The sequence below is a fragment of the Myxocyprinus asiaticus genome, chromosome 12, assembly GCF_019703515.2.
Source record: "Myxocyprinus asiaticus isolate MX2 ecotype Aquarium Trade chromosome 12, UBuf_Myxa_2, whole genome shotgun sequence".
Lineage (NCBI taxonomy): Eukaryota > Metazoa > Chordata > Actinopteri > Cypriniformes > Catostomidae > Myxocyprinus > Myxocyprinus asiaticus.
This window is the reverse complement of record NC_059355.1, coordinates 1277501-1304427: the sequence shown is the minus strand read 5'-3', so window position 1 is coordinate 1304427 and position 26927 is coordinate 1277501. Positions and strand designations below refer to the sequence as shown.

The 26927-nt window shown below is 38.8% G+C and overlaps 1 protein-coding gene across 4 annotated transcripts in view; it reads right to left on the bottom strand.

The window, feature by feature from the left end:
* The window catches only part of LOC127449219 (arf-GAP with GTPase, ANK repeat and PH domain-containing protein 1), a 251379-nt gene that overhangs the window by 65012 nt on the left and 159440 nt on the right, over window positions 1–26927 (bottom strand). For all 4 annotated transcript variants that reach the window (XM_051712502.1, XM_051712503.1, XM_051712500.1 and 1 more), the window contains 3 exons: window positions 25846–25938; window positions 6767–6871; window positions 1340–1505 (listed from right to left, as the gene is read on the bottom strand). In XM_051712502.1, coding sequence (XP_051568462.1) covers window positions 1340–1505; window positions 6767–6871; window positions 25846–25938 — 364 coding nt within the window. The remainder of the gene's footprint in view (window positions 1–1339; window positions 1506–6766; window positions 6872–25845; window positions 25939–26927) is intronic.

Here is a 26927-nt window from a genome sequence, read left to right as displayed (position 1 = left end):
AGAACCACTAACTGCGACCACGAGGAGGTTACCCCATGTGACTCTACCCTCCCTAGCAACCGGGCCAATTTGGTTGCTTAGGAGACCTGGCTGGAGTCACTCAGCACGCCCTGGATTCGAACTCGTGACTCCAGGGGTGACAGTCAGCATCAATACTCGCTGAGCTACCCAGGCCGCCCGAACATAACACAAAAACTTTATTTGCAATATATATTAGGGATGCACTGATAAGAACATTTTTGGCCGATACCGATTTTAATATTTTGCCACTTTATTTTGTCATGAGGTCACTGTTTTTCTCAGGAACTGTTTTAAAAATGTACAAAGAGGTACAAAAGCTTTTGTTCTAACAATAAGGAATTTCCATTGAACATGGATTGGATCACAGTGAAAGATAAACAGAAGATACAAAGATAAAAAAATATTGAAAAATCACTAAATATCATATATCATTGCACTTCTGTTTTTGTGGTTCAAAACAACAGAACTCACATTTTACATGTTTGTACTGTATATAATAGAACATCACAAATTAATTTTATGCAAACATATTACGTTAGGCAAATCGACGGAAATGTCAACCACATCAACTAAAAATAAAAAGTTACCAATGGAACAAAACACCCTTTTAAATTCTATAGTGGTGTAATGGATCATGGAAAATGCAGTCTAGACCGCTAGAGGGCGCCGCTTGCTTACACAATACAGACTGAAGCTCTACCTGAAGAGCTGATTGCAGTCTATTTCTAAACGCAGCCTTTTAAAAGACCTTATTGCGATTTCAGTCTTAGCGCAATTAATCGTGCTGCCTTAATGGACACCATATCAATGTCTCAGAAGTCAAAGTTTGCTGTTTTCAAAGCGTTTGGATGGTTTGACCTCATCATGTATACGTAAGTGCCGCTTTCACAAGTGTCACGTAACGACGGTTTTTCCTCAATGTGAGAACGAGAAAGAATAAAAATTAAATATTACATGTTCTTTGGGGTGCAAACCCTTCTACATTCTCCATTATACAATCATTATTTCTGGATTGTGCATCTGAATTCAAAGAGTTTTTACAAAGTATGATTATGATGAATTATAAACAAGCCATCGGTTTTTCACATCAGCGTTTTCATGCTTCAACCGATATGCCGATGGTTTAATTTGGTTATTAATTGGCCGATAACTATAGGGCAGGCGATACATTGGTGCATCCCTAATATATCTCATTTTTTAACAAATACTGATGTGATTGCGATAAATTCGATTAATCAATCAGCATATCATAATTTGCTTATTTATTTTGATCAATTGACAGCCCTTGTTTAAATGCAAAATAAAACTATCACGTTACCAGCTGTCTGTCCAAGCTGCAGGTTGCTCATGTCCTTGGCCAGCCCATTTGTTTTGGGGCTGGGGGCCGCACATGTGGAGATGGCCCTGGGGGGCCTCTTCCCTGGAACCTTCACTGTAGTCCGAAGCAGGTCGATCTCCTTTCCATGAACATTCTGCATGTAATCCTACATAGTAAAACATTGCAAAAAAGTTACTACAACAGTATGGAAAACTTTGGATGAAAAGTGTCGACTACATTTTTTCTTTGTTAATTCAGCCTACTCTCTTTGAGGCAAAAAGATCCATTTGAACATATTTGGTATTCATAATCAGTATCCTCAGAACATTGCTGTATATTTAATCAGCCGATGGCTTTTAGTGCACATGTAAAATCTTCCTCCAAGTGACTCTTTCTCCCTCTCTCCTTATCCGTGGATCACAGCATGCCATCGCAGTATGTGTTTGGATTCCGACTGTGTTGTCTGGATTTGCGCGTGGCTTTGCTTGCGTTGATGATGAAAGTTACTCAATGCTAATAGGGATGCAATTACCAGCAGCAAGCTGTTGGCCCACCACTCCTGAAGGGCTCTCCTGTGGCTTGTTAAACCGTGTTGAGGGCTCTTGGCTTTGAATTGCCCTTTTGTTGGCCTCTAGAGTGAGGTATGGACACGTTATGCTCTTGCTCTAAATTGCTCGGCGCAGCACACATTCACAGGGTGTCGGATCTTTGTGTTATTTGATTGGAACTCAGCTGATTTATGGCAGTTCCGGGTGGTACGCTCTCCCTCTCAAAGCCTGGCCTCTGCTCATTAAGGCGAAAATCTACACGTATATGCTCTATTGAAGAATGTACACTTTTGTGTCTCATTCATGACCTATCCTTTAGGGAATTATCCATATGATTTTAAATAAAGGACAAGTAAACCACTTGAGAGATTTCGTTAAGGGAGTTGGAGAGCTCCAATGTGAACAGTTGCTGAAAAGATCATCATCTGACCATGGCAGAGCACTTCAGGGAGAGATGTGTGTTTAAAATCTGATGCTCCTGAGAGATGAATCTATGTAACAGCATTGCACTAAAGCGTAATTGCGTAATCCATGACACAACAGCGTAAAGACAAGTTTAGTGTACATCAAACATCTACACTGGCCCCAAAAAGTAATTGGACATTTAAGTCACACTTCATGTATGACTGTAACTGCATTAAGCCGTGCGCACACTTCGATTTTGGTCATGATTGTGCCAACTTAGACTGTAAAAGATTTCTTGTCACTGAGCAAAATCATCAGTCTTTGATCGCTTAGTGTGACATGTTCACAGACAGGCAATTAATTGCCTTCTGTAATGAATCTTTGCCTCCGACGAAGTTCTGGCAGTGTCAGAAAAGTTTCGTTGCAGTCATGAAGTGTGACTGCTCCTGGGCCATTTATTGAAATATGGGCCCTTTCCATTTAAAAAAGGTGACTTTTAACCTCGTGCGCGTCCACATGTGTGTACGTTGTATTTTGGCTTCGCTATACGCAACGCATAATTTAAATGAATTAAAACTGACTGAATACTGTTCACAAGACTCTACATTGTCATTTAAGGGTTAAACTTCTGGAGCACCGTGTCACGGGACACAACAACATGACGTAGATTTCCGTGAAGCGCTACTATGGGCGGAGCGCCAACAAAAGTGCCTCTGGAAAGAAATCTATTTACGTTTTTTGATTGAAACCTATATGGTTGTAAAGAGGAGCGTCTCTAGTTTCGTTTGATATGCAGCTTTAAAAAATCCATACATTTTTTGCACTTCAGCGCGCTGATAAACATGATGTCCACATATGTGGAAAATGGGACCTTATTCCCTCAAAAGTTGAAAAAACATGTTAGTTACTATAACACAACTGTGGGTCATTCCACTTCCATTTTAATATACATTTTGTTATATTTTATTTTGTTATTGTTTTATTTTGTTATCACTGTATAATACGGTTCTATTCATTAACATTAATAAATGCATTCATATATATTTACTGTACATTATCACATTGAGAATAAATGTATTCATGCAAAAGCTGACAAATGTTGCTTTCAGAGGCTTTATATGGAGTTAGGATGAAAATAAGGTGCATTTCATACTGATCTGAGACCAGTGCAGACAGACAGCACACTGGAGGTTAAGTCATTCACTAAATAGGGAGCAAGGGAGCATCCTATAGTTCTCTGTGTTGTCAGTCTGACATGATGTTACACAGCGTCCCATGGCTTCTCACGGATCTCATCAAGTTGACATTTATTTTAAAACAACGACAGCGACAGAACAGTTTTTAAGCAAAACATTTCAAAATAACTTTTCTTTGAACAGCATTTTCATTGTATTTGTTAAATTTAAAAACGTAAAGTATTTGGACATTTTCTGGTTGTCAGATTTAGTGGAACATAATCAATACTTAAATTGATAAACTACACCTGTGGTTACTCTGCAAAGACACCTGTGTTAACTTAACTTAAAGACACCGGTTGGTTAAAAGCAACTGAAAAGTGTTCGTTAGTTCGTTAGGTCTAGCATCATCTGTTAGTAAATGCCACTCCGTTTCACATTTTCTTATCTAATGCATGAAATTAGTATATTTTAATTGTGGCTTAATTATCCAAATACTTTCAGGGCCACAGAATGTGTATGAAAAAGATTACATAAAGTTGTGTCATGGTTGTTAGGGGTGTGAAAGTGGATGAGCTGTTTGGAATTTTTTCCTTGCTAATTAGGTTGCATCTATTGTCATTCACTTAATCATCTGCATTAATGTGATTTCTTGTTCACATAGTTGAGCAATTAAGTGTCCTGATTAAGTTTCATCCTATTAGCCTCCACAAACACTCTAATTGATGCCTGTGTAGCAGACACCTGCTGATGAGAGGAACCTGTTCATAGCCAAAGGGAGGAGGGGGACGATACATGATGACGCACACTTCCTCTAATTCACCCCAATGAGGATGTTAATGAGGGAATTAATGAGTGCAAGTTTAAAATGTTTATGTTCATTGAATTCTTGTCAAACTATGTTTGTTTTGTGCTTTTGTGAATAAACCCTCATGATCAGTTGAGATTGACTTGATTGTTTTTATGCTTGGGGTTTCAGATACTCCAATGATGTAGGTGTATAAATAAAAGTCAATTTAAATTAACCTCTAATTAACCCTTCAAATTATTTTAACCCTTATGTTGTGTTCCGGTCATTTTGACCCAGACAATGTTTTTTTTTTCTAACCATTTTTTTTTTGTTGTTGTTGTTTTTTTGTTCTCAATCCAATTTGAATAAATTTCCTTGAATTTGTTCACATATGATATCTCAAAACACACTAAAAATTGTCTTTCCATGTACACTCTTTGAGGAATATTTCAAGATCTACTTGTCATGTTATGTTGTGTTTGGGCTCGTTTGAATCGGGATAGTCTGCTGTAAGTTACGCTACGTCATTGTCTATTTTATATGTATGTTTCAGGAAGTAATAAGGAAAAAAGTGACAAAAAGACACTCTTGTTTATTATATATATGTGTGTCAGTGGGAATTTCATACACTAAAACTCTCTATAGTTTGGCCACTGACTGAATCAAATTTGCTCATTGCATTCTACTAATTGAGACCTTTCTAACGATATACAACACATGGCTATCTCATCTTTTTTATGGTTTTACCAACTCTGAATATAATTGTTGTGAGAACAAATTTGCAAACGATGAGAATGAAACAGTTCTAATTTGTCAGTAAATTAAAAAGCATTATTTGAGAATCGGTAGGATCAGCTATATGCATTGTAAAGTCCAGATTCTAGGCTTTAAAATGACACCTATTTAGTTCAGATCAAGTAAGTGGTTATTAATTTATGATGTCATTATTATTATTAATATTATTATTATTTACGCAGTGAGTGCCCCCCACTGGCCTGTTTATGCTCAGTTTAATGAATCCTTTTATCAATAAAAGTATATATTTTTTTAAATATGTAAAAAAAATAAAAAAATAAAAAAAGGAGTACAAAACCTGTCATAATTACTAAAAAAAAAGTTGATAAAAAGATCGAATGCAATATCTTGTGATAATATATGCAATATGACAGATTTATAAACAATCTTAGTGGGCCGGTCATTTTTGACCGGGAACACAAAATGTGTTAGCACAAGATTAACATAAGTGTTAATAAGTTCCTCTAACCTAATCAAAATCCAGAAGACAGATCGGCTATTATTAAAGCTGTATCCCATTCTTTTACCACAAAGTAAACACATACTTTTCAGAAATGGGACTGGTGTTCATTCAAGTAACATGCTTCTGTATTGGGTCAATTTAACACCAGAAATTATTATTATTATTATTATTATTATTATTTTTAAATGCAATGAAAGAAATGAAAATGAACTGGTAGGGATGTATATCTACAGTACATTATTTACAACAATCACAGAATCTTATATGAGAATTCATTTTATACAGGCTAAGTAATGTAGTTTTTTATGAAGGATGTTGTCTTGCATGTTATGGAGCATGTAATCCATGTAATTCTTATCAGATTAGGAAAAGTCATGAAGCATCAGCCTGATATTTGAATGTTAAGTATTTTTCTAGCTTTTAAAATGACCGTGGGGTCTCTTTGCTTGTTATGAAGAAGGACATGTTTTATTAATCCATTTCAATTCTACTTTTGGTCATTTATTTTACTTGAGAGGAAACTATTGGGAAGAATCGGGATCAGGGTTTCTTGAAGGTGGGACTGAAACCTATGACACCTGCATGAACACCACAGCTCAACACCTCAGCACTAACCGCTGCACCATGGCTGCAATCATTAATTCTGAGAAAAACTAAAGATAAATTCGTAATTTGTGATGGCACAGAAAACGGTGTGTCCATCAAGTGTTTAATCACTAAACACTGAGTTTTTCACCATTTCACTCTATTAATCTGCTGTTCATATCTTCATCAGCCTATGCACACACAACCTTTCATCTGTGCTCTCCTCTGAACTATTTGTAGAATAACTCTGGGATTGCTTAACACTAACAATAAGGTCTGACTGCTCTGAATAAAAAGCCAGAGAGAGAGAGAGAACAACCAATAAAGGACGGTCATTTACATTGGTGTGTGCGCAAACATGTCGTCCGAGCTGGTGATTATGACAAGCCATTATGGTGTAATATTACACATCAACAGCGACAGCCGTGTGCAGATGAGCTTGTAATTAAGGACAAGTGTTGTCAGAGATGCCACGCTTGCTGGGACGGGGAAAAAACACATGGGACATTACAGTGATGGACGGATCACACCTTTAACACTGTTAGTACTGACAGCACGAGGAGAAAAGCAAATATAATACACATGTACAAGCTGAAAGAGTGTATATTGGACGGGTGGTGTGTATGGTTAATGTGGAAAAGTGTGTGTGTGTGTGATGGTACTCACATGCAGACTGGGATGGTAGGTGAGGACTCCATTGTCACAAAGCGTGACATATTTTTTCTTCCACTCTTTGTTGAGCGATTTGCCGCTTCTTTTCAGCAACATGCCCTAAAATGCGAAGGCACACACAAATACACACTTAAAGCTTGATTAGTAAATATTAACACTTAAAATGGTACAGCATTCATGTATTGATCTTTCCACTTGGGCAATATATTTCGTTGGGAATATGGGGTCAAGACACAGCGCAACTAAATGGATAGAACACAGTTGTATCGAGACTTCTTGACATAACTTGACACAGTGTTTTAAAAAACAGTGCTCATGACGAAAGACGCTGAAAAACAGAGAAAACACACAATGGTCAAAGACATCTGTCTAGCGTGCTTACCTAAAAATAACACAAACAAATACAAGACCATGTACTGTGTGAACTGCCCCTAAGAATACTACGTTATGAAAAGTAGTTTTGAAATTATTTTATTGGTTTTAAGTGCAAGAGAGAGGAGAAGAACTGTCTGTGCTTCATATCACAACCTGTCAACTCCCTTTCGTCAAAGTCTCCCCTTTTTCCCCTGACAAGCAAAACTCCCCATCATATTAGAATCAAGTGGACAGACATTTTTTATTTGCACACTTTGAGGAGAGTGAGAGAAAAAAAACGGCACTGTGAGCTACATGACAAATTCCCCTCTAGAGAGTTAGCGAGCGCATTAGCACTATGACACGAGCGCCAACCTTCCTCTCCTACGCACATCAGTGGCGGCTGACTGGCCGTTTAAGGGCTGGCCGCCCACACCTCATTTCAGCCAAATTCATTAGGCAAGAAAGGGAATAAAACTGTCCACTGATTAGCTATTACGCTGCTGCAGCGGCGGCACTTCGCTGGACTTGTTAAACATTAACACGTAGACAGGAGGCATAATAATGGATTTCTTGCCCTGGCTGTCATGGAGTGTGCCACACCAGGGCCGGCGAGTTTCTGTCACTCTCTGCATCGCTCTTTTGTTGTTTTTCTTTATGTCACTCCAAAGTCTGAATTTTCATAAAAAAAAAATACCATGATCCCTCACTGTCACACACCGTTAAACTGGCCTAATTATGTGGTAATTGGAATCTAAACAGGGCCTGCAGAAAAAGAAAATGTACCGAGAGGACTGACAGTGAAGGAACGAGTTTTGGTAATAATGCCTACCCAACAAATCAGGCTTCCTTTAGTTTAGCATTTACTTTCCAAAACTAAAAACCTGAAACTTTTGGCGCATTAATAACACATTTGGGAGAATTTACTTAGAATGAATTTCACACAGTAAAAGCGCTGTTTATATGTTTAGTATCCAGTTGACTAAGGGAACACAATTGCTCTGTGCTGAACACAATTTGAACGACGTAAATCCTCAAGATGCAGCAATATTTCAGCGCTGACTGCATCTAATTAAACTACATTTTGGGTGGTTTGTGAATAAGATGTAGATTTTTTGGCGCTGATACACCACGCACAAAAGTGGTGCAACTCATTGTTTCCATCTTGGTTTTCATCTAGTGGGGCACGACCCAAAAATGGGACAGAAGTCTGTTTTGATAGGGTTGCTAAAATGTTGAATATGAATAATAAAATGCAACAAATTGCGCATAATTAGAAAAGTGAAATAAATAGGCCTAAAAGATACATTCTATATCTTTTGTTTTTGATGTCAAAGGCCATCTGTACTACTAACAAATTTTACAATACTTTGGATCTAATTAAGATTAGAATTAAGCTAAAGCCTGTAGATGCCAACAGAGACGGATTACTTGACATGCCCTCATCTATGAAAATTATAAACAAAACTATGTGAGGTAAGAGAGCATGAAACCACTGAAATTAGAAAGACATTTAGAAACAAAATTTTAAATCTTCTTATTAAATATTTGTCATGTTAAAATGCTGCATATTATTGAGCTATGAAGTCAATACTAATACATTTCAATGTTTGACTTTAATACGATTTTCTTTGTTTACTTTTGCATGATAAAAAAATGTTGGTGCAGTTTTGCTTCGTTTTTGGTGATTTTCAGCTTATGTTAAAGGTGCAGTATGTAAAATCTTTCACGTGGTAGTCGCCTTTTTTTTTCCAATGCATGAACGGCTTGTAACGCAGCTTAAAAAATGAGCCCTTCCCGGACTTCCTAGGTTGCCTATTAAAGCCTGTAGACTGATTTTCATGCGAAGGGAGTGGGTCGGTTTTGCCGGGAAAATCCAAAGGATGTGACGTTTATGCGCGCTCCCGAGAGTCTCGGTGCTTCTTTTCCACTATTCAACAGAGACAACAAACTGCAACACTAGGTAACGTTATCTTAGAGATGGAATCCAGCAAACGTCCGGCTCCCAGCACAACAGCGGAAACGTGATCGTGGTCGAGGGAAATCTAGAGTGAACATCGGCAGGGCATTTGATTCCTGGAGGGACCTTCGTTCGGTTTTGGGGATCAAAACTGACCCTGAATTGGCGTTCTTCTTATTGGACAGGTAAGCTTACATAACTGCAAAGCATGTGAAATATAGTGCCATAAGGATTGATCTGTGTCATTTTAGATAACTTGATCTTGCCAGCTAACGCTGATGAATTGCAAGCTACCTTGCTTCGTAACTTTCAAATAATTTCAACGATCTTCTCTTTATACTAAAAGTCAGGTTAATGTCAATGTTCATCTGTAATTATTCAGCAGGGTAAACTACAATAAACTACAGCTCCATTCATTAGTGTAACGTAACTTGGTTATACAGAAAATATTTTAATTCTATTATTATAAAACAATAGTGCATCGATATATCAAAATGACAGTTGTGATGGAATCACATCAATACTGAATTGTGTCAACATATTTATAATGTACAGTCTATTTTATAAACAGCTACTGTCATCATCCACCAAATTTAGCTAACAGCTATTGATAAAGCTGGCTAGCTATCTAACGCCGACATATGCTATCGTATAAATGCAGTCAACGTATCATGCAAAGAAAAGTGATTACTTCAAACTACAGTCTCGCATAGTCAGACCTATATCCACACTTTGTTTTAGCCCTGTTCCAGCACTGGAGAGTCAAATATAATATACAGTCTCAAAGTTTGTAGTAAAACAATCATAACTGTGTCATTTTAATTATGCTACCTCATCTGTCAGCATGATGCCGGTGGATCACGTTCAGTCTGTTTGTACGTTACGTCATTGTTTTGGTTGATGCTCGCTCGTGTCCCTATGGAGTGTGTGCACGAGCGTGAGCAACAGGAAGCTGCTGCAGTTCACTTAAAGGCCACAAGTGTTATTAATAACAAGGGTTTCTGGATCTTACATACTGCACCTTTAAGTACAGTATGATTTACTTTAACCTCGTGAGACCCCCGCGTCCACATGCGTGGACATTAAGTTTTGGTTTCGCTATAGGCTATGCTTAATTAAAAATTTTTTTAAACTAACTGATCTCAGTTCAGAAGACTCTAGGCTGTCATTAAAGGGTTAAACTTTCAGCGCAGCGAGTCATGTGACAAAACGACAGAGTGCCAATCTCAGCCGAGTTTGTCTTTCGGGGAAATGGCAACAAAACTACATCTGTTAAGAAACCAGTGAAACGGCACGCTGTTAACACAACGTCCACTTCCTATTGCTTGAAATTACTTACAATTTCACAACTTAGTCCCGCTGTCCACATATATCTACATCAATTTTTAGGAAAGCTTTTTTGCTTGTGTAATACAGCTATGTCTGTCCTGAGATCATCTAGACTTAAGGTAATGAAGGCTGCGTCTGTTCTGAGATCAGCCCTAAGAGATGTAGCTGTACGTGTGAGAGAATGTTCCCTTAGGTCAGTCCACATGTCTTTAATCCCCACAGACCCTGTTGAAGACAGGAAACGATCGCTTCCTGGGTGAAAAAACAATGGGCTCTCCCGCTGAGTGGTAAACACAAGTTGATGAGCATTTTAATTTCCTAACAAGGGTGCTGCCGCTAGTGGCCCATCTGTCACATAGGATGAATATCCCTTGCTTCATTAACTTGCTTGAGGATTTTTCTGTGTATGTGTGGGGTTAAAAAAGCAAGAGTGAAGAGGGAAAAGAAATAAAGGGATGGACAGATTGAGATGGGTGAGGTAAAGAAAGGAGATGATCTTTTAATGACAGTGGCAGTGCAGTTGTAAGTCTCTCCAGGCCTGTTGTGTTGTTCAAGGTAGCACGGTTTGGATCTAGTTATATTAATTTAGCTCATACATTGGGAAGATGACAAGCGATCTTTCAGCAGAAGAGGCTAACTGAACGCCACGTTGCTTCTCTGATGGGAGTACTTGTTCATTATTTAAGGCCCGGGCCAGTGACACCCTGTTTGCCCTACCCTGGTTGACAGTCTACAAGGTCTCCCGATCCAGGAAAATATCTCATGCAGCTGTTTCCCACTCCTAACTGACTTTAAAAACCCAATTAATCATGTCCCCTTACGTAAATAATCGGAGCATTTCAAGCTTGATGTAACACCTTCATGTTTTGGTGAATCTGTGGCAGTAGGGGGCAGTCAGCGCTCCAGCTGTACAAGCAACACGCCTCGTCCAACAAACGAGCAGGTAGCACAGCCTTGCACAGAAGCACTTTTGGGCTCAAAGACAGTTGGACCGAGCCACCATTCTGGGAGGTCTGGCAGGGTCTCTAAATGTAACTTTATGCAGCATCCCAAAAACACGGCGCTACAAGACACACCAAAAGCGTCCATCTGATGCATGAGTACATAGACCAACAATTAAAAATAGTGCGAGTAGTCCAATAATAGGGTTATGTTCAATGATACATGATACACAAAAAACATTGACTTTTAAAGCCACTTTTGGTACTGTCCAAATACTTGTGTGTTACCACAGTATATCTATATGTAAATGATACGTATTTGAATTCTGAATTATCTGATCTGAGTATATCTGAATCATGATATTTATTATGCATTATATTATAGTTATAATTATTTTAATTATTACATACTAAATTATCTTTATTTGAGGGCCTTTCTCTGTAAATATTTATATGCCATTAATTGTGATTAATTAGATTAATCAACAGATCACGTAATTAATTCAATTAAATATTTTAATCGCTTGACAGTACTAATTATTATGTAGGGATGGACTGATGTATCGGCCGGTGATATTGATCAGCCAATTAATAACCAAATTAAAACCATCGGCATATCGGTTGAAGCATGAAAACGCTGATATGAAAAACCGACGGTTCATTTATAATTTAATTATCATCACTCTTGTAAAAACTCTTTAAATCAGATGCACAATCCAGAAATAATGATTGTATAATGGAGAATGTAGAAGGGTTTGCACCCCAAAGAACATGTAATATTTAATTTGTATTCTTTCTCGTTCTCACATTAATGAGGAAAAACCGTCGTTACGTGACACTTGTGAAAGCGGCACTTACGTATACATGATGAGGTCAAACCATCCAAACGCTTTGAAAACAGCAAACTTTGACTTCTGAGACATTGATATGGTGTCCATTAAGGCAGCACGATTAATTGCATTAAGACTGAAATCGCAATAAGGTCTTTTAAAAGGCTGCGTTTAGAAATAGACTGCAATCAGCTCTTCAGGTAGAGCTTCAGTCTGTATTGTGTAAGCAAGCGGCGCCCTCTAGCGGTCTAGACTGCATTTTCCATGATCCATTACACCACTATAGAATTTAAAAGGGTGTTTTGTTCATATTTTTGCATAAAATTAATTTGTGATGTTCTATTATATACAGTACAAACATGTAAAATGTGAGTTCTGTTGTTTTGAACCACAAAAACAGAAGTGCAATGATATATGATATTTAGTGATTTTTCAATATTTTTTTATCTTTGCATCTTCTGTTTATCTTTCACTGTGGCTCTCTTTAAAATGTTGGCCTGCCATGTGTTCAACAGATCCAATCCATGTTCAATGGAAATTCTTTATCGTTAGAACAAAAGCTTTTGTACCTCTTTGTATGTTTTTAAAACAATTCCTGAGCAAAACAGTGATCTCAACACAAAATAAAGTGGCAAAATATTAATATCAGTATCGGCCAACAGATATTTGTTAAAATTGGTATCAGCCAACAATTTCCATATTGGTGCATCCCTAGTCAAATATATATTTTTATTATTAAATGTTACGTTTTCTTCAAAAAAAAAAAGAAAAAAAAAAAAAGAAATTTTTTTTAATTTGTAATAACAACTGGAAATTACATAGCTACAAATGTAACACCATGACAGCTATACATTCAAGTGGTACAGCTTGGCACTCCTAATGCCAAGGTCATGGGTTTGACCTCCCATGGAACAAACATACCGATTAAATGCATGTAAGTTGTGATAAAACCTATGTAATGCACTGTATGTCAATTTGGATAAAATTGTCTACCAAGCGCATACAGTATATGAGTGCTGGCCCGAAACTCTCTCACACTATCCCTGGGCCAGCGGGCCATCCTTATTGTTGAGCCGTGCCCACTGCAGTAGTTAAATGGCAGAGCTTTAGTGCAGTGTCAAAAACGGCAGCACCTGTGCTCTTTAGCAGAACGCCAATATCAGTTGTGGTTATCCTCCAATAAAGAGCAACATTTATCACAAATGAAGAGTAACAAAGACAAAGCAACAGAAACAGATAAAGAACAATAATAATGTCACCGTTTCAGGTTTTCTTCCTGGGTTGAGATGGAACTTCACAAACAAACAAAAGCTTCTAATCTGTGCGCTCTTCCATTAAAAGAGGCCGATCTGTGCTCTTATCAGTGTGTTATCCTCTTCTTTCAGCTCATCTCATTCCGTCCATTCTTCCGTAACAAAAGGAGAGGTTAACTGGGAGATGAATGTGGCCTGTGGCACGGGTGGGGACGGAGTCAGTGTGGTGGACAGGATCCGTCTCTTGTGATCTTGTGCCGGACAGACATTTAATAAAGGGTTGGGTGTTTGCCCATGCTGGCCATATTGTTCTTGGGTGCTTCCAGAGAGAAGGGTGCTAAATTAAGTGTGTCATCCCAACACAAGCTCACCTCCGGCCCTGTCACTGAGTGACTGTAAGTTTGTGCATGTGCGAGAGAAGTAGGGTCACATGAGTGAAAGCTGGGGGTCTGATATCGCTGCGGCCATCTGATCTGGCCGGTGCAGGCAGCGAAAGAACACGCCCCCCCCCAAAAAGACATTTATCATTTAATGACAGGGAGCTGAAGCACATACTCTCTCACGCTGACAAACAGACACAGAACAAACACTTCAATGAGGCTGTGGAAATACGTCATTAAGTAAACGCTAGTGAAGAATCATAATTTGCCATTCATTCAAAGAAAATTCCTAATCCTAAAATGAATGTACTCCAGCATACAGTATATTAGAGGAATGTTCTAGGCTCAGTACAAGTTTAACTCAATTGACAGTATTTGGTGTGTAATGTAAAAAAAAAAAAAAAAAAAAAAAAAAAATTCAAATTGCCGGTTACAATGTCCACTTACAATGGAAGTGAATGAGGGCAGTCCATAAACGTTACAATACAAAACTTTTCAAACGCAAAGCCGAAAAACAAAAACATTTTAAGGGTTAACATGATTGTTGTGTGATAAAATCAGGGATTTGTGTGTGTCCCCAAATCGAGCCGGCATGGAATGCACAAGTTTGTACCAAAACCAAACCCGGAAATTATTTACGGATTATTTCCAGGTCAAAATTACATTTTGAATCCTAGATTTTTAATGTGGACTTTATTCCGTACAGAGATACAGCGTGTGGAAAAAGTATTCTGAGAAGCCTACACGGGTCGACACATTGTATCATTTAACATTTTCATTCAAACTGGTCTCAGCAATGAACCTCTTCATACCTACACTTTCCTTAATTACTATCCAACGCTCTGGAGTCCATGTTTTCTGAAAGCACACAGCACAGAATGGAAATGGCAACGCAAGGCTCAACAATAACACATCAAGGTCATCGAGGAACTTAATGAGTGCTTTAAACACTCCACTGAAAGCTTAAACCAATAGAAGCCAAAGGATACGGGCAACAAGAGATTAGCCAAATCTAAACAGAGAGCCCTGATTGATGTTTGTGTATTCGGTTAAATTATTTTCAAACTAAAATTATACAGGGGGGGAATCTAATTTGGGAGAGGTTAGTGTGCATGACAAAAATGCCATCTTGGCCAAAAAGGCTTGGAGCGGCGACAACCTTTCACTGGGATATGATATTTTTCCAATCCCATAGAAGGCGGATCAAGCCACACTCGTTAAAGGCTTGATAGCAGGTCTTTAATATTCACCGTCTTAATTAGGGCTGCAGTTAATTTCATTAAATTATTTCGGTGCTAAATGAAGCAGATTATGAGACATCTTTTATTGCGAAGCGTGAAATTACAGCCTGCCCGCTGCCAATGGCAGGGCCAAGCTAATGAATTACAGGGTAAATAACACCCGAATTAACCATCCAATTTAACTCCTTACAAAGCACCCCTGCTCTGAGAGGGCAGAACTTCGTCAAACACGTACAGTTCAGTGCTCATCTACGCACCAGAACATGCAATTACATCCACAATACTAATTTCCCTTTATGATGAGAAGAGATGTTTCAGTGCCATAGTATTTCTTAAAAGGACATTTGAAGACAGCACTTTTCCATGGTAAATCATATCATGTGAAAAATTTTGCTTTGCACCACCAAACATGGAAATGGGGCAAAATGTTCTCTTGTTAAATACTTGTTATACTCGTTAAACTGTTGCATTTTTGCGCTGCCGCCTGCAATTTTTCACACTCAAATTTAAAAGTACACCATTCACACACACAGTGGACTAATTGCAAAAAATGTGTCTAATTTTTTTTGCGACCCCAAATTTGTAAGCATGTAATTCTGGTTCTGTTCACTCTATCTCACCTTGAAAAGTCTTATTTCATTCCACTAGATGGCAGCAAGCACTAGAAAAACATAATTTTTTCTCTATCACATTCCATCACAATATACAGATCTGAAATGTAGGTGGCGCTCTAATGCATTTTAGCCCTCACAGATGTGCTCGTCCATAGACATTCAGTCTATTTTTCAGTTTATGCACCACCCTCAATGTTTTATTGAATATTTCGGCCTCTGAGTGGACTAGAAGCTCAATCTAGGTGTCATTAGAAAGCTGACAATATATAACATTTCCATCTTTGCAGACAGGCAGTTTATGTCTTGGACCCGGAAAACAAGTCTCAAAACCGAACTGTCCACTCATTAACCGGACGAGAAACCCTAGTCATAAAACTGATTTCAATCTAAAATAGTAAGTGAAACTCAGATTATATCCAAAAATTAATTCTCTAGCAATCGATAACCTTCCAACTGAGTTCTGGGAACACGAGCAGTTCGACTCGTGTCTGTAACTGTACATGTGTCATTGGAACCCATGATAAGAAAACCGTGTATGTCCATGTTCGCTAACGATAATCAGATTCGTCCAATTAAAATATCGAACAGTTCATTAACAGATGTGTCATTCTATTTATGATGCTAAAGGTGACTAATTATGTTATTTTCAATGTTTTTTGTACGATTGTTTATGAGAAAAATAGTTTTTCCATGCACTTGAAAAATACATTTTTGGAGAAACGTGCTTTTCATCAGACACCGACGAAACGGTAGCTATGACTAACAAAGTAAGACACTGAATACGTGTTAAAACTAATATAAGAACCCAATAGGTAAAGCATTGGCTTGATTATGGCTACTGTTTTTCAGATATTACAGACTCACTGCATCCATCATTCAGTGAAAATCTAGAGCCCCACTTATGAAAATTAATTTGTAGAAAAGCTTGTGTCAAAATGGCTTGCCATACAGTTAAATGTGTGTGTGTGTGTGTGTGTGTGTGTGTGTACGATAATCAGCTAATTAAGAATGAGGAACAGATGCCGGCTACACAGGGTCAGTAAACAAAGATGCCGATCATTACAGTGACATTAGGTTCCACGCAAACCCATAAACAACTCTATCAAACTTGACAATTTTCCCAGACAATACAAAGAACTAGTCACATTTCAACTGTGTTTCAGCATAACAATCACACTGTTCAGCTTGACCTCTGACAAACAAAAATTAGTTATTCTTTCAAAACACTAATAACCATTAAAAAACACCCACCAGTCAAAACAAACAGCATAACATAGTCATAATAGACTATACTAGTATGTCAAAACAACAGGGATCTCCAGTGATTGGACAAAGAATCGTATTAAGAAGGCGAGGGGCTGTGACTGGCAGAGCTAAGAGTTGGCGTGGCAAATTCAAGTGACACGTCTGACCTCAGCACACCCAACTCCGCTGGGAGACAGCACGGAAAATGCTCCTCTTTAGCCGTCTAATTGCTGCAGAGTGCAAGCCCACCACACCCTCATTACTGTCCACCAAGCCGTCTGCATGTTTTAATGAGGAGCACGTTCTAATGAAGGCATTTTTACAAAGGTTTTATTGTAGCTGAGAGCCGTGTTGAGAGCGTAACCTTCAGCACAGGAGTCAGAACAATAACCTTCACAATGAGATCACAGTAAATGGCAAATAAACTGTGACAAGGTCTATGAGGGAATGAAATTACCTTAAGCATGTGCACACATACGCACACACACAAACAAACACAGGATTTGTCTAACAGAGTCGCCTGTGTTTTGGGGAATTTTTGGGAATGACAGACAGAATTATAAGGCATCAAACATAAAGATGGCACACTGGGGCCAATGTAAGAACTATCACTTGCCATATTGTTTAGCACCTTTGACATTTTGTTGTAACACTAATGACACATTATTAAGCAATTGCATGTAGACGCAGTGCCGTTATTGTAGGTTAAACTGTTATTGCTGTTATTAGTGGTATTGTGACAAACATATCTTATCTCTAATGTAAATCAGAAATATGAGAGATTGAGAGCACGCATAATCGCTCAAACTATCTCTATCGCACCACACAACATTTGACTCATGTTACATCATATATACTCAGATTTGTATTCACATTTTTATTTGTTTTTACATATGTTTGCTGTATCTTTGTCCTCTCCATCGCTAACAGTAGAGCGAGTCAGAATTACTACCATAATGACTCTTGAAAATGGGCAGCTTAAAGTGACAGTTCACCCAAAAATGACAATTCTCTCATCATTTACTCATCCTCATGCCATCCCAGATGTGTCTGACTTTCTTTCTTCTGCTGAACACAAATGAAGGTTTTAGAAGAATATTTCAGCTCTGTAGGTCCATACAATGCAAGTGAATGGTGACCAGACCTTTTGTAGCTCCAAAAAGCACATAAAGGAGCATAAAATGTATCCATAAGACTCCAGTGGTTTAATCCATGTCTTCTGAAGTGATATGATAGGTGTGGGTGAGAAACAGATTAACATTTATATCCTTTTTTACTCTGAATGTCCACTTTCACTTTCAGATGTGAAAGTGAAACAAAACATGCACCACATGTGACTTTCAGATGTAAAAGTGAAAGTGGAGATTTAGAGTAAAAAAAGAACTTACATTTTTATCTGTTTCTCACCCACACCTATCATATCACTTCTGAAGATATGGATTTAAACACTGGAGTTTTATGGATTACTTTTGTTTCCTTTAAGTGATTTTTGGAGCTTCAAAGTTCTGGTCAGCATTCACTTGCATTGTATGGACCTACAGAGCTGAAATATTCTTCTAAAAATCTTCATTTGTGTTCTGCAGAAGAAAGAAAGTCATACTCATCTGGAATGGCATGAGAGTGAGTAAATGATGAGAGAATTTTCATTTTTGGGTGAACTATCCCTTTAACCTGGATAGACATGCAATTCAAAAACAATTTTAAAACAAACCTGCATATTCATCTGAACTACAGCATGACCGGCAGTGTAAATTCTCGAATGCTTAGGCCTCATTCAGTAGAGTAGCAGTGTGTGATTTTGTGCATGCTGCAATTAAAAAAAGGATTACCGATCACAAATTTATGGCAATTCAAAGATTATTTACTGATCAATCGGTGCATTCCTGAAAAATACACAGCTATAAATAACATTTCAAATATTTTTGTAGAGGAGCCAGTCCGATGTGCCCTGATTATGCTTTAAAATCACAGGGTGTAAGTGCACCCACCCACAGAAATCAACCTAGCCTTTTAATTGCTTTTAAGGGAATGACTGAAAATCCAGAGCATCAAAGTAATCGATTTTGTTTCTGAACTCATCAGTGTGTGAGTAACTCACTAACAATTACAGCCATACCTTCAAGGAACAGCTGAGCGATAAACCTAATACTCTCAGACATCTGCCAAAGAAATTACAAGTTGACGTTCTTCATCAACAGCCAGGCTAGCCGAGGAGGACGTGGAGTTAAGAGCCAAACGAGAGTTAGTCTCTTCCAACTGCTGGGACACTGTAGCTGCTAAAATCACGTTCCTGGATCTGACTGGACAAAAAACAACTAAAGAGGCCGCTAAATGAGAGCGTAAAATAAGTGTTAATGTGACGCAGGTAGACAAGGACATGTAAATTCGCATCTATGCTCTAATTGGAGAGCAGGTCTCGTGGTCAGCAGCCTGCTGTGGCTAGCGATAGGTGAGGAGGCAGATTGAGAGAGACGCGAGCACATAAGAGGAAACACCACAGGGAATTATCAAATCAATTAACATCCGATTCCTAAACGAAGCTCTGGCCCGTGCCTCTGAGCGTAAACTGCTTGGCTGCGTTATCGTCTGTGAGCGGACGCGCCCGGGCCGCTTTCTTACTGTTGGTAAAACAGTCATCTCCTGAACCTAGCGCCCAATTAGAGGGGAAATGCCACAGCAAAGACGCCGCCACTGATCTGATGGAAGGGATTCTAGTCGGCAGCTCCATGCCTGTTCTTTCTGTATCTCTGTCTTGAGGAGAATGGGGACATTCTGAGTTGTTGTGGATAAACTGGATATTATAATTGAAACGGAATAAGTTTGATCAATTGACCAATCGGCAGGCCCACACACAGTGTTCATTTATTAAAGCAGTAAGTCACGAAAGACAGTGATTTTACCATGGGTAATTCAAGTTTGGAGTACCACCTTCATGTTTTTGCGAGTTGTAGTCTGCAGACGGCAGTCAGCGCAGCTCCAGCTGAACAGGCAACAAACCAACAGCTGTTCAAAGACAGCTAGACGGGGCATGCTAGAATGCAGGGGCCACTGACACAGTATCCTAAAAATATTTATTTTGGTGTTTATGGCGACAGATGTTGGACACCAGTGAAATGCGACAATGACAGTAAGCATCCATCTGACAGACTGTAGTATGTGTACATAGACCAACAAAAATAGTGCAAACTGATGCAACAACGCGTCCAGACAACTGACATACTCAACTGGTGTGGACTGTATGTTTAATGATGTGAAAAACAAAACAAACTACATATTGACTTCTAAAGCCATTTTTTGTATTATCTAAACAATGCTTTACTCATATGCCACATTTATGTCAATGAATTATCTTATTATATGTTAAAACTATATAACTATATAAAGTATGCAGATTCTGTCTAGGCCTGTCTGCGGGATAGAAGTTCTAATAAGGACCCACATAAACCTAAAGCAGCAAACCCCAGCAGACGAGAGAGCCACTGTGCACTGCAGAGGCTCTGATGGATTGAGCCGGCTGATTGATCTCATGAGATGACTGATCAGCATCGAAGTGTGTGCGCATGTGTGCAAGTGTGTGGAAGGCATTTGCAGGCTCTGTCTGACACCAGGGAAATTAATCCCTCATTTATGTACCTGCAGTGTCAAGAGACTGAAAGATGCTTCAATGATATGGCTCTGCGCCAGACCCCCGTGCGACATACTCTTTAACCAATAGTGTCTCGCTATACTGCAGGCTATCAAGTACATGTACTGTATAACATTAAAATAAAACAGCTAAAGCCTCTGTGCCAGCGCCACACAATGAGGACTCCCTATAATTAAGTGCATTTATTAAATTAAAATCTCACGGAAACACGCTCAAGTCATACAACATATTGTGCTACACGACATGTGGGGGAAAAGCAGCCATCCCTCTCTCTTGAGAACACACGTTATTTCTCCGTCTTGATTGCTCTTGGCATTGCCAGCGCAGTCGGAGGAGAGAGACAGATCATAGTTAAACCTGCGTGCTGCTCTTTCGGTCCCCGCACAGCTGCCTGCTACAGCTCAGCCTTCCCATCTGCCACTAGCGCAGAGCCCTGCTCTCAGCACCGCTGTAGCCGGGCCAGCCTCATTTCTTCTTCATTAACCGCCACTGACTTCAGCAGCATTTATGCAAATAGAGCCGCAGGAGGTTGGAGATCACTGCTGGCAGCATTAGGGCTCGGCTGTGTGCCTTGAAAAAACACAATTTAGAACATTTGTAAGGAAAAACTTTGCTTCAAGGAATAGTTCTCCCAAAAATGACAATTCTGTCATTATTTACACATTCCAACCATGTGTGACTTTCTTCTGTGGAACACAATAGGTGAATTTTGAAGAATATCCTGGCCACTTTTTTCTATATAATGAAAGTGAATGAGAACTGGGGCTGTCAAGCTCCAACATGACATAAAAAAAAAAAAAGCACCATAAAAGTATTATAAAAGTGGTCCATATGATGCATGCGCGCTCCAAGTCAAACAATCGTTTCGTGTAACCAACAAATCAACATTTACAACCAGGGTTTTTCCTGGATTAAATCTGGTCTTCAGAGGTTCATCACGATGCACGATTTTTTACATAATTGCAATTAATATTTAGGATATGTAGATGCATGTTTGTAATAAGGAATAATCCTTATGTTTGATCATCTGAGCATCTAGAAACTTCCTAGTTATAATATTCATGAGTAAACCACTTTACTGATTCGGGACGGTGCTTCTATAGTGACATTTTTTTTTTTTTTCCTACACCATAACAGATATTGTTTTTCTTTTATCAGAAAATCTGTTTATATTTTTATGAAAAATAAAAGCCTAAATCAATTTTAAAACGTAACGTATTTAATACGCCTTCCCTCATCAGTGCTGTTCAGAATGTCAGTGCTGTCTTGCCGTTTGAAATGGTTGAATTGCTCCATAGCGCTTTAAAATAAAACATTCTCATGCAGAATTTAAATGGTCGCATGACGTTTGTTATGCGCCATGATATCGAGGGAAGCCCAGTTTACTCGAGCATGTGAACCGCTCTGCCCTATCCTGTTCCCGCAGCCCCCATATCGAGGGAAGCTTTGCTTCAGCAGCCGCTGAAAAATTTTAAACACAGGAAAAACCCTGACAACATTATTCACTTGTAATCTTCCCACGCAGTGAACTGTTAACCTCTGCATATTCATCTCGAGTTGTTTATTGTATGTGTATCCATGTTAGTGTGCAACCATCTCTTTAGTATAATTTTACTGCCAGAAACAATTAAAGAGATTTGTCAAATTGTATATGTCTGCGTATATTCATGTTTAATGAAGTATATTTCATCTCTATCATTACTGATTCCTCTTTTTGTGTTTCCTTGTTTTACTACTAAATATTATGGTTTAGATGCTTTATCCTGAGGCTGTACATTGAAATATAAAATTGATATCAGCCATATCCCGAGTTTCACCTCTTAAATTTGGGATATTTATGTGTAGTACAACACAAACAGGAATGTGTTGTGGATAAAACACTTGAACAATCATATTAAAAGAGTGTTGTTTATCTTCCTCAAAGTACGTCTTGTTTAAAATGTTTAAACGAATAACGTATAGTTGAAGACAGAAGTTTACATACACTTAGGTTGAAGTCATTAAAACTCATTTTAACCACTCCACAGATTTAATATTAGCAAACTATAGTTTTGGCAAGTCGTTTAGGACATCTACTTTGTACATGACACGAGTAATTTTTCCAACAATTATTTACAGACTGATTGTTTCACTTTTAATTGACTATATCACAATTCCAGTGGGTCAGAAGTTTACATACACTAAGTTAACTGTGCCTTTAAACAGCTTAGAAAATTACAGAAAATGATGTCAAGCCTTTAGACAATTAGCCAATTAGCTTCTGATAGGAGGTGTACTGAATTGGAGGTGTACCTGTGGAAGTATTTTAAGGCCTATCTTCAAACTCAGTGTCTCTTTGCTTGACATCATGAGAAAATCAAAAGAAATCAGCCAAGACCTCAGAAAAACAATTGTGGACCTCCACAAGTCTGGTCCATCCTTGGGAGCAATTTCCAAACGCCTGAAGGTACCACGTTCATTTGTACAAACAATAGTACGCAAGTATAAACACCATGGGACCACGCAGCCATCATACCGCTCAGGAAGGAGGTGCATTCTGTCTCCTAGAGATGAATTTGGTGCGAAAAGTGCAAATCAATCCCAGAACAACAGCAAAGGACCTTGTGAAGATGCTGGAGGAAATAGGTAGACAAGTATCTATATCCACAGTAAAACGAGTCCTATATCGACATAACCTGAAAGGCTGCTCAGCAAGGAAGAAGCCACTGCTCCAAAACTGCCATAAAAAAGCCAGACTACAGTTTGCAAGTGCACATGGGGACAAAGATCTTACTTTTTGGAGAAATGTCCTCTGGTCTGATGAAACAAAAATGGAACTGTTTGGCCATAATGACCATTGTTATGTTTGGAGGGAAAAGGGTGAGGCTTGCAAGCCGAAGAACACCATCTCAACCGTGAAGCATGGGGGTGGCAGCATCATGTTGTGGGGGTGCTTTGCTGCAGGAGGGACTGGTGCACTTCACAAAATAGATGGCATCATGAGGAAGGAAAATTATGTGGATATATTGAAGCAACATCTCAAGACATCAGCCAGGAAGTTAAAGCTCGGTCACAAATGGGTCTTCCAAATGGACAATACCCCAAGCATACCTCCAAACTTCTGTCATTTCACATTCTTAAAATAAAGTAGTGATCCTAACTGACCTAAGATAGGGAATGTTTTCTATGATTAAATGTCAGGAATTGTGGAAAAACTGAGTTTAAATGTATTTGGCTAAAGTGTATGTAAACTTCTGACTTCAAATATATATCAATGAGAAAGTAACATGACTCCGGCACTGATGCTGAATATTATTAACAATTAAATTATATTATTTAATTAGATTGACAATAGCTATGTTTCCATCAATGCTTTTTTATGCGTATTTTAGAATATCGCATAAAATCTGTAACCAAGATGCAAATAAAATCTCCCAAATGCGTATGGAAAACGTATACACTCGCTTGAGGTGGATAAATGTTTTGTTCGATAAGAAGAAATGCACATAAACTATGATGGAAACACATTTACCGAATAAACTGCTATTGAATTTAACAGGAATACAAGAAGTGACGATTTTGATCTTTCGAACGCAAGGGATGGAAACGCGGCTTTATCCGCACATTGTTTTTGCGATATTATGATTTTTTGCATAAATTAAATTCGCAACTTGGATGGAAACATAGCTACTGACATTAAATTGAACATAAAAATGTATACACTAATTATGCTAGAAAGCACCGTATTTTATAAAACAGAGTTGAAATCTAGTGATAAACAGCGGCAATTGAATAAATCGTTTACTTCAAAAAAGAAAGCAAAGTCTCATTAAGTGTGCGCAGCAGCTCAAGTGAATCAGAGAGTCATTTATGTGAACTAGTTCAATTCCGTGAAGCTTACAAACGAACTGACTCTCTAAAATGAACTGGAGTTTCCAGTGCTAAATATAATTCAATTGTTTATTTTAGTCAATTCATTTAGATGAACTGTCCGAAAGAACCGATACGCTTAAATTATTTCGGATTTTCCAGCACTACAATGTTACAAATCGTCGCTGTCCGATGAAAAACACGTATCTCCACTTTTGCCAATTTTGACCATTGACGGAATACGCCGATTTACCTCATTGTGCATCAGAATGACCAATGAAAAGATGTTTAGTCAGTCTGTTTAACAAGTATCTCCACTGGTCTTGAGAAGTGTCCATCAAAACCACATATGTCCCACCCTTAGAAAAAAGCATGGAATACAGCGTTTAAAATATCTTCTTTTGTGTTCTTAGAAAGTGAGAAAGTCAGTTATGGAACGATATGAGAATGAGTAAAATTTGACAAAATTATAGCTTTTTTTTCTATACATGCAAAAGCTTTGTTCTTGACATTTGTATTTTCGTTTCAGTATTTCAGTCTAACGATGCCTAGACGCAATATGTTCTCAGACGGCTAATCTGGAAAAGTGAGGGTCCGATTACATCGCTCTTTCATTGCAGCGGGGAGCCCACGAGTCTTGTGTAAATGTCTAGCAGATCTCTGCCTCCTATGGAGCCTCTCAAAGCGAACCCGAAAGCAGCCCGCACATCCGAACGCAAGCTGTGCTGTACGGTGGACGACGGAAGCGCTGCTCCATTGTGGCACGCTAATAAACACAGATCTCATTTAAAGGCAGCTGTAATCAGAGATGCAATTTGTTCATTAGAAAATTACAAACAAGGCCACGGCGTTGACATGAGAGGGCACGATTAGTGCCGCTAATTACCTGATTCTTTCACTCCAGCTGAGATGCACAGAGAAGGATGCCCCCCTTCTTTGCAAGCTAGCTCACTCGCTCGCTCATTCTCTCATTACACACTCTTGTTTGTGACAAATTAAGGCCAAGTCAAACAATCTCTCCCACAGTGCAGAACGGGGGGTGGGGGGCGTCTTCGCATCACATTCTGCTTATTAAAGCATTTGGGGGGGACGGGAGCGATGGGCCCATATGCAGATTGGTAGACCACACTTCATTAGGGTTCTCTTAGCGTTTTCCTATCACCACTTTTGATGGGGAAAAAGAAGGTGGAAGAGTGATGTGGGGATGGGGGGAGAGAAATCCCTTCCCACTTCTTATCCTAATGATCTCATTTCAGCACACGGGAGAGCCTGGCTGTAATTGATGTCAAGTGCGTGCTTTCGCTGTTAATCAAGAAGATGGCATCAAACGAGCTTGGTGTGGATCTGAATCCTGATCTCAGGGCGCTCCGTCCACAATACATCGCTGCTGGACCCCAATTATTCCAGCCCAGACGGCCGGCCAGACCCTACCTGTTTAATTGGGATAGCGCGGCCACTTCCAATGCTGTCTGCACGACTGTCAATCCCTTTCTTCTCCCTGTCTGGTTCGCTCCCCTTCCGAGACTGTGGGGGAGAAGACATCCTTTTAGTCAAAGGCAAGCTAGCTGCTAATTGAGCACGACTTCAGACTAAATTCAGTTTGGAGAACAGGGCACATACATGACTTCAAAAGTCAAGGGGATGTGGGAGGGGTCAACTTGACCTTAGCGTGACCCCACCCACACAACTTCTTGAAGGTAAGACATGAAGTACATGTGTAGGATCTACACAACTGAATACCAAGTGGATCCAGCAGGAATTATAAATTAATGCTAAAAAAATGGCAGTAAGTGATGATAGCCACTTTTAAACTTCAAGCCTGATTTCTACTTCTGCGTCAAACCTACAGCGTATGCTCTGTGCAGCGGCCAATGCGTTGGTTTGCATTTTTAGTTCTGCGTTGGCATGTGTGTCGTTTGCGAGTACACAGCCACAATGCTAACTATATGTTTCATCAATAAACAAAAGCAATGCAAACAATGTCAATTCTGGATTCAAAAGTATTATTAAACTATTCTAGCATCAACAATGAGTTCAAAGTATGTGAACATTTTTGTACAAATTCTTTATTATACATGTTGCTTGCATTGCAGGTAGAAAATAAATCACTTCACCCTAAAACAGGCAAGAGTGGAAAATGATTAGACAAAGTCATGTCTGTTTTATATCATTTGGACTTAAGTAACAGATATCCAAAGGAGTTGTGTATATATTTTATATATTGTGGATTTTATGAGTTGTATCTCACAGGATATGTTGCCCTATTAAGGTACAAAAAAGTCAAAGTCATCAATATTTATGTGTTTTTTTTTTATATGCAAAAAATGAGTTTCTGACTTCACCTCTTATTTTAAAACATATCATACAGTCCATGTGTGTGTTTATGAGTGTGTGTGTGTGTGTGTGTGTGTGTGTGTGTGTACAGGTTTTGCTATACTTGTGAGGACCAAGTATTGAGAATCAACCTGTTCTGTGAGGACATTTCTGGTTGTGAGGACCTTTTGGGTGGTCTT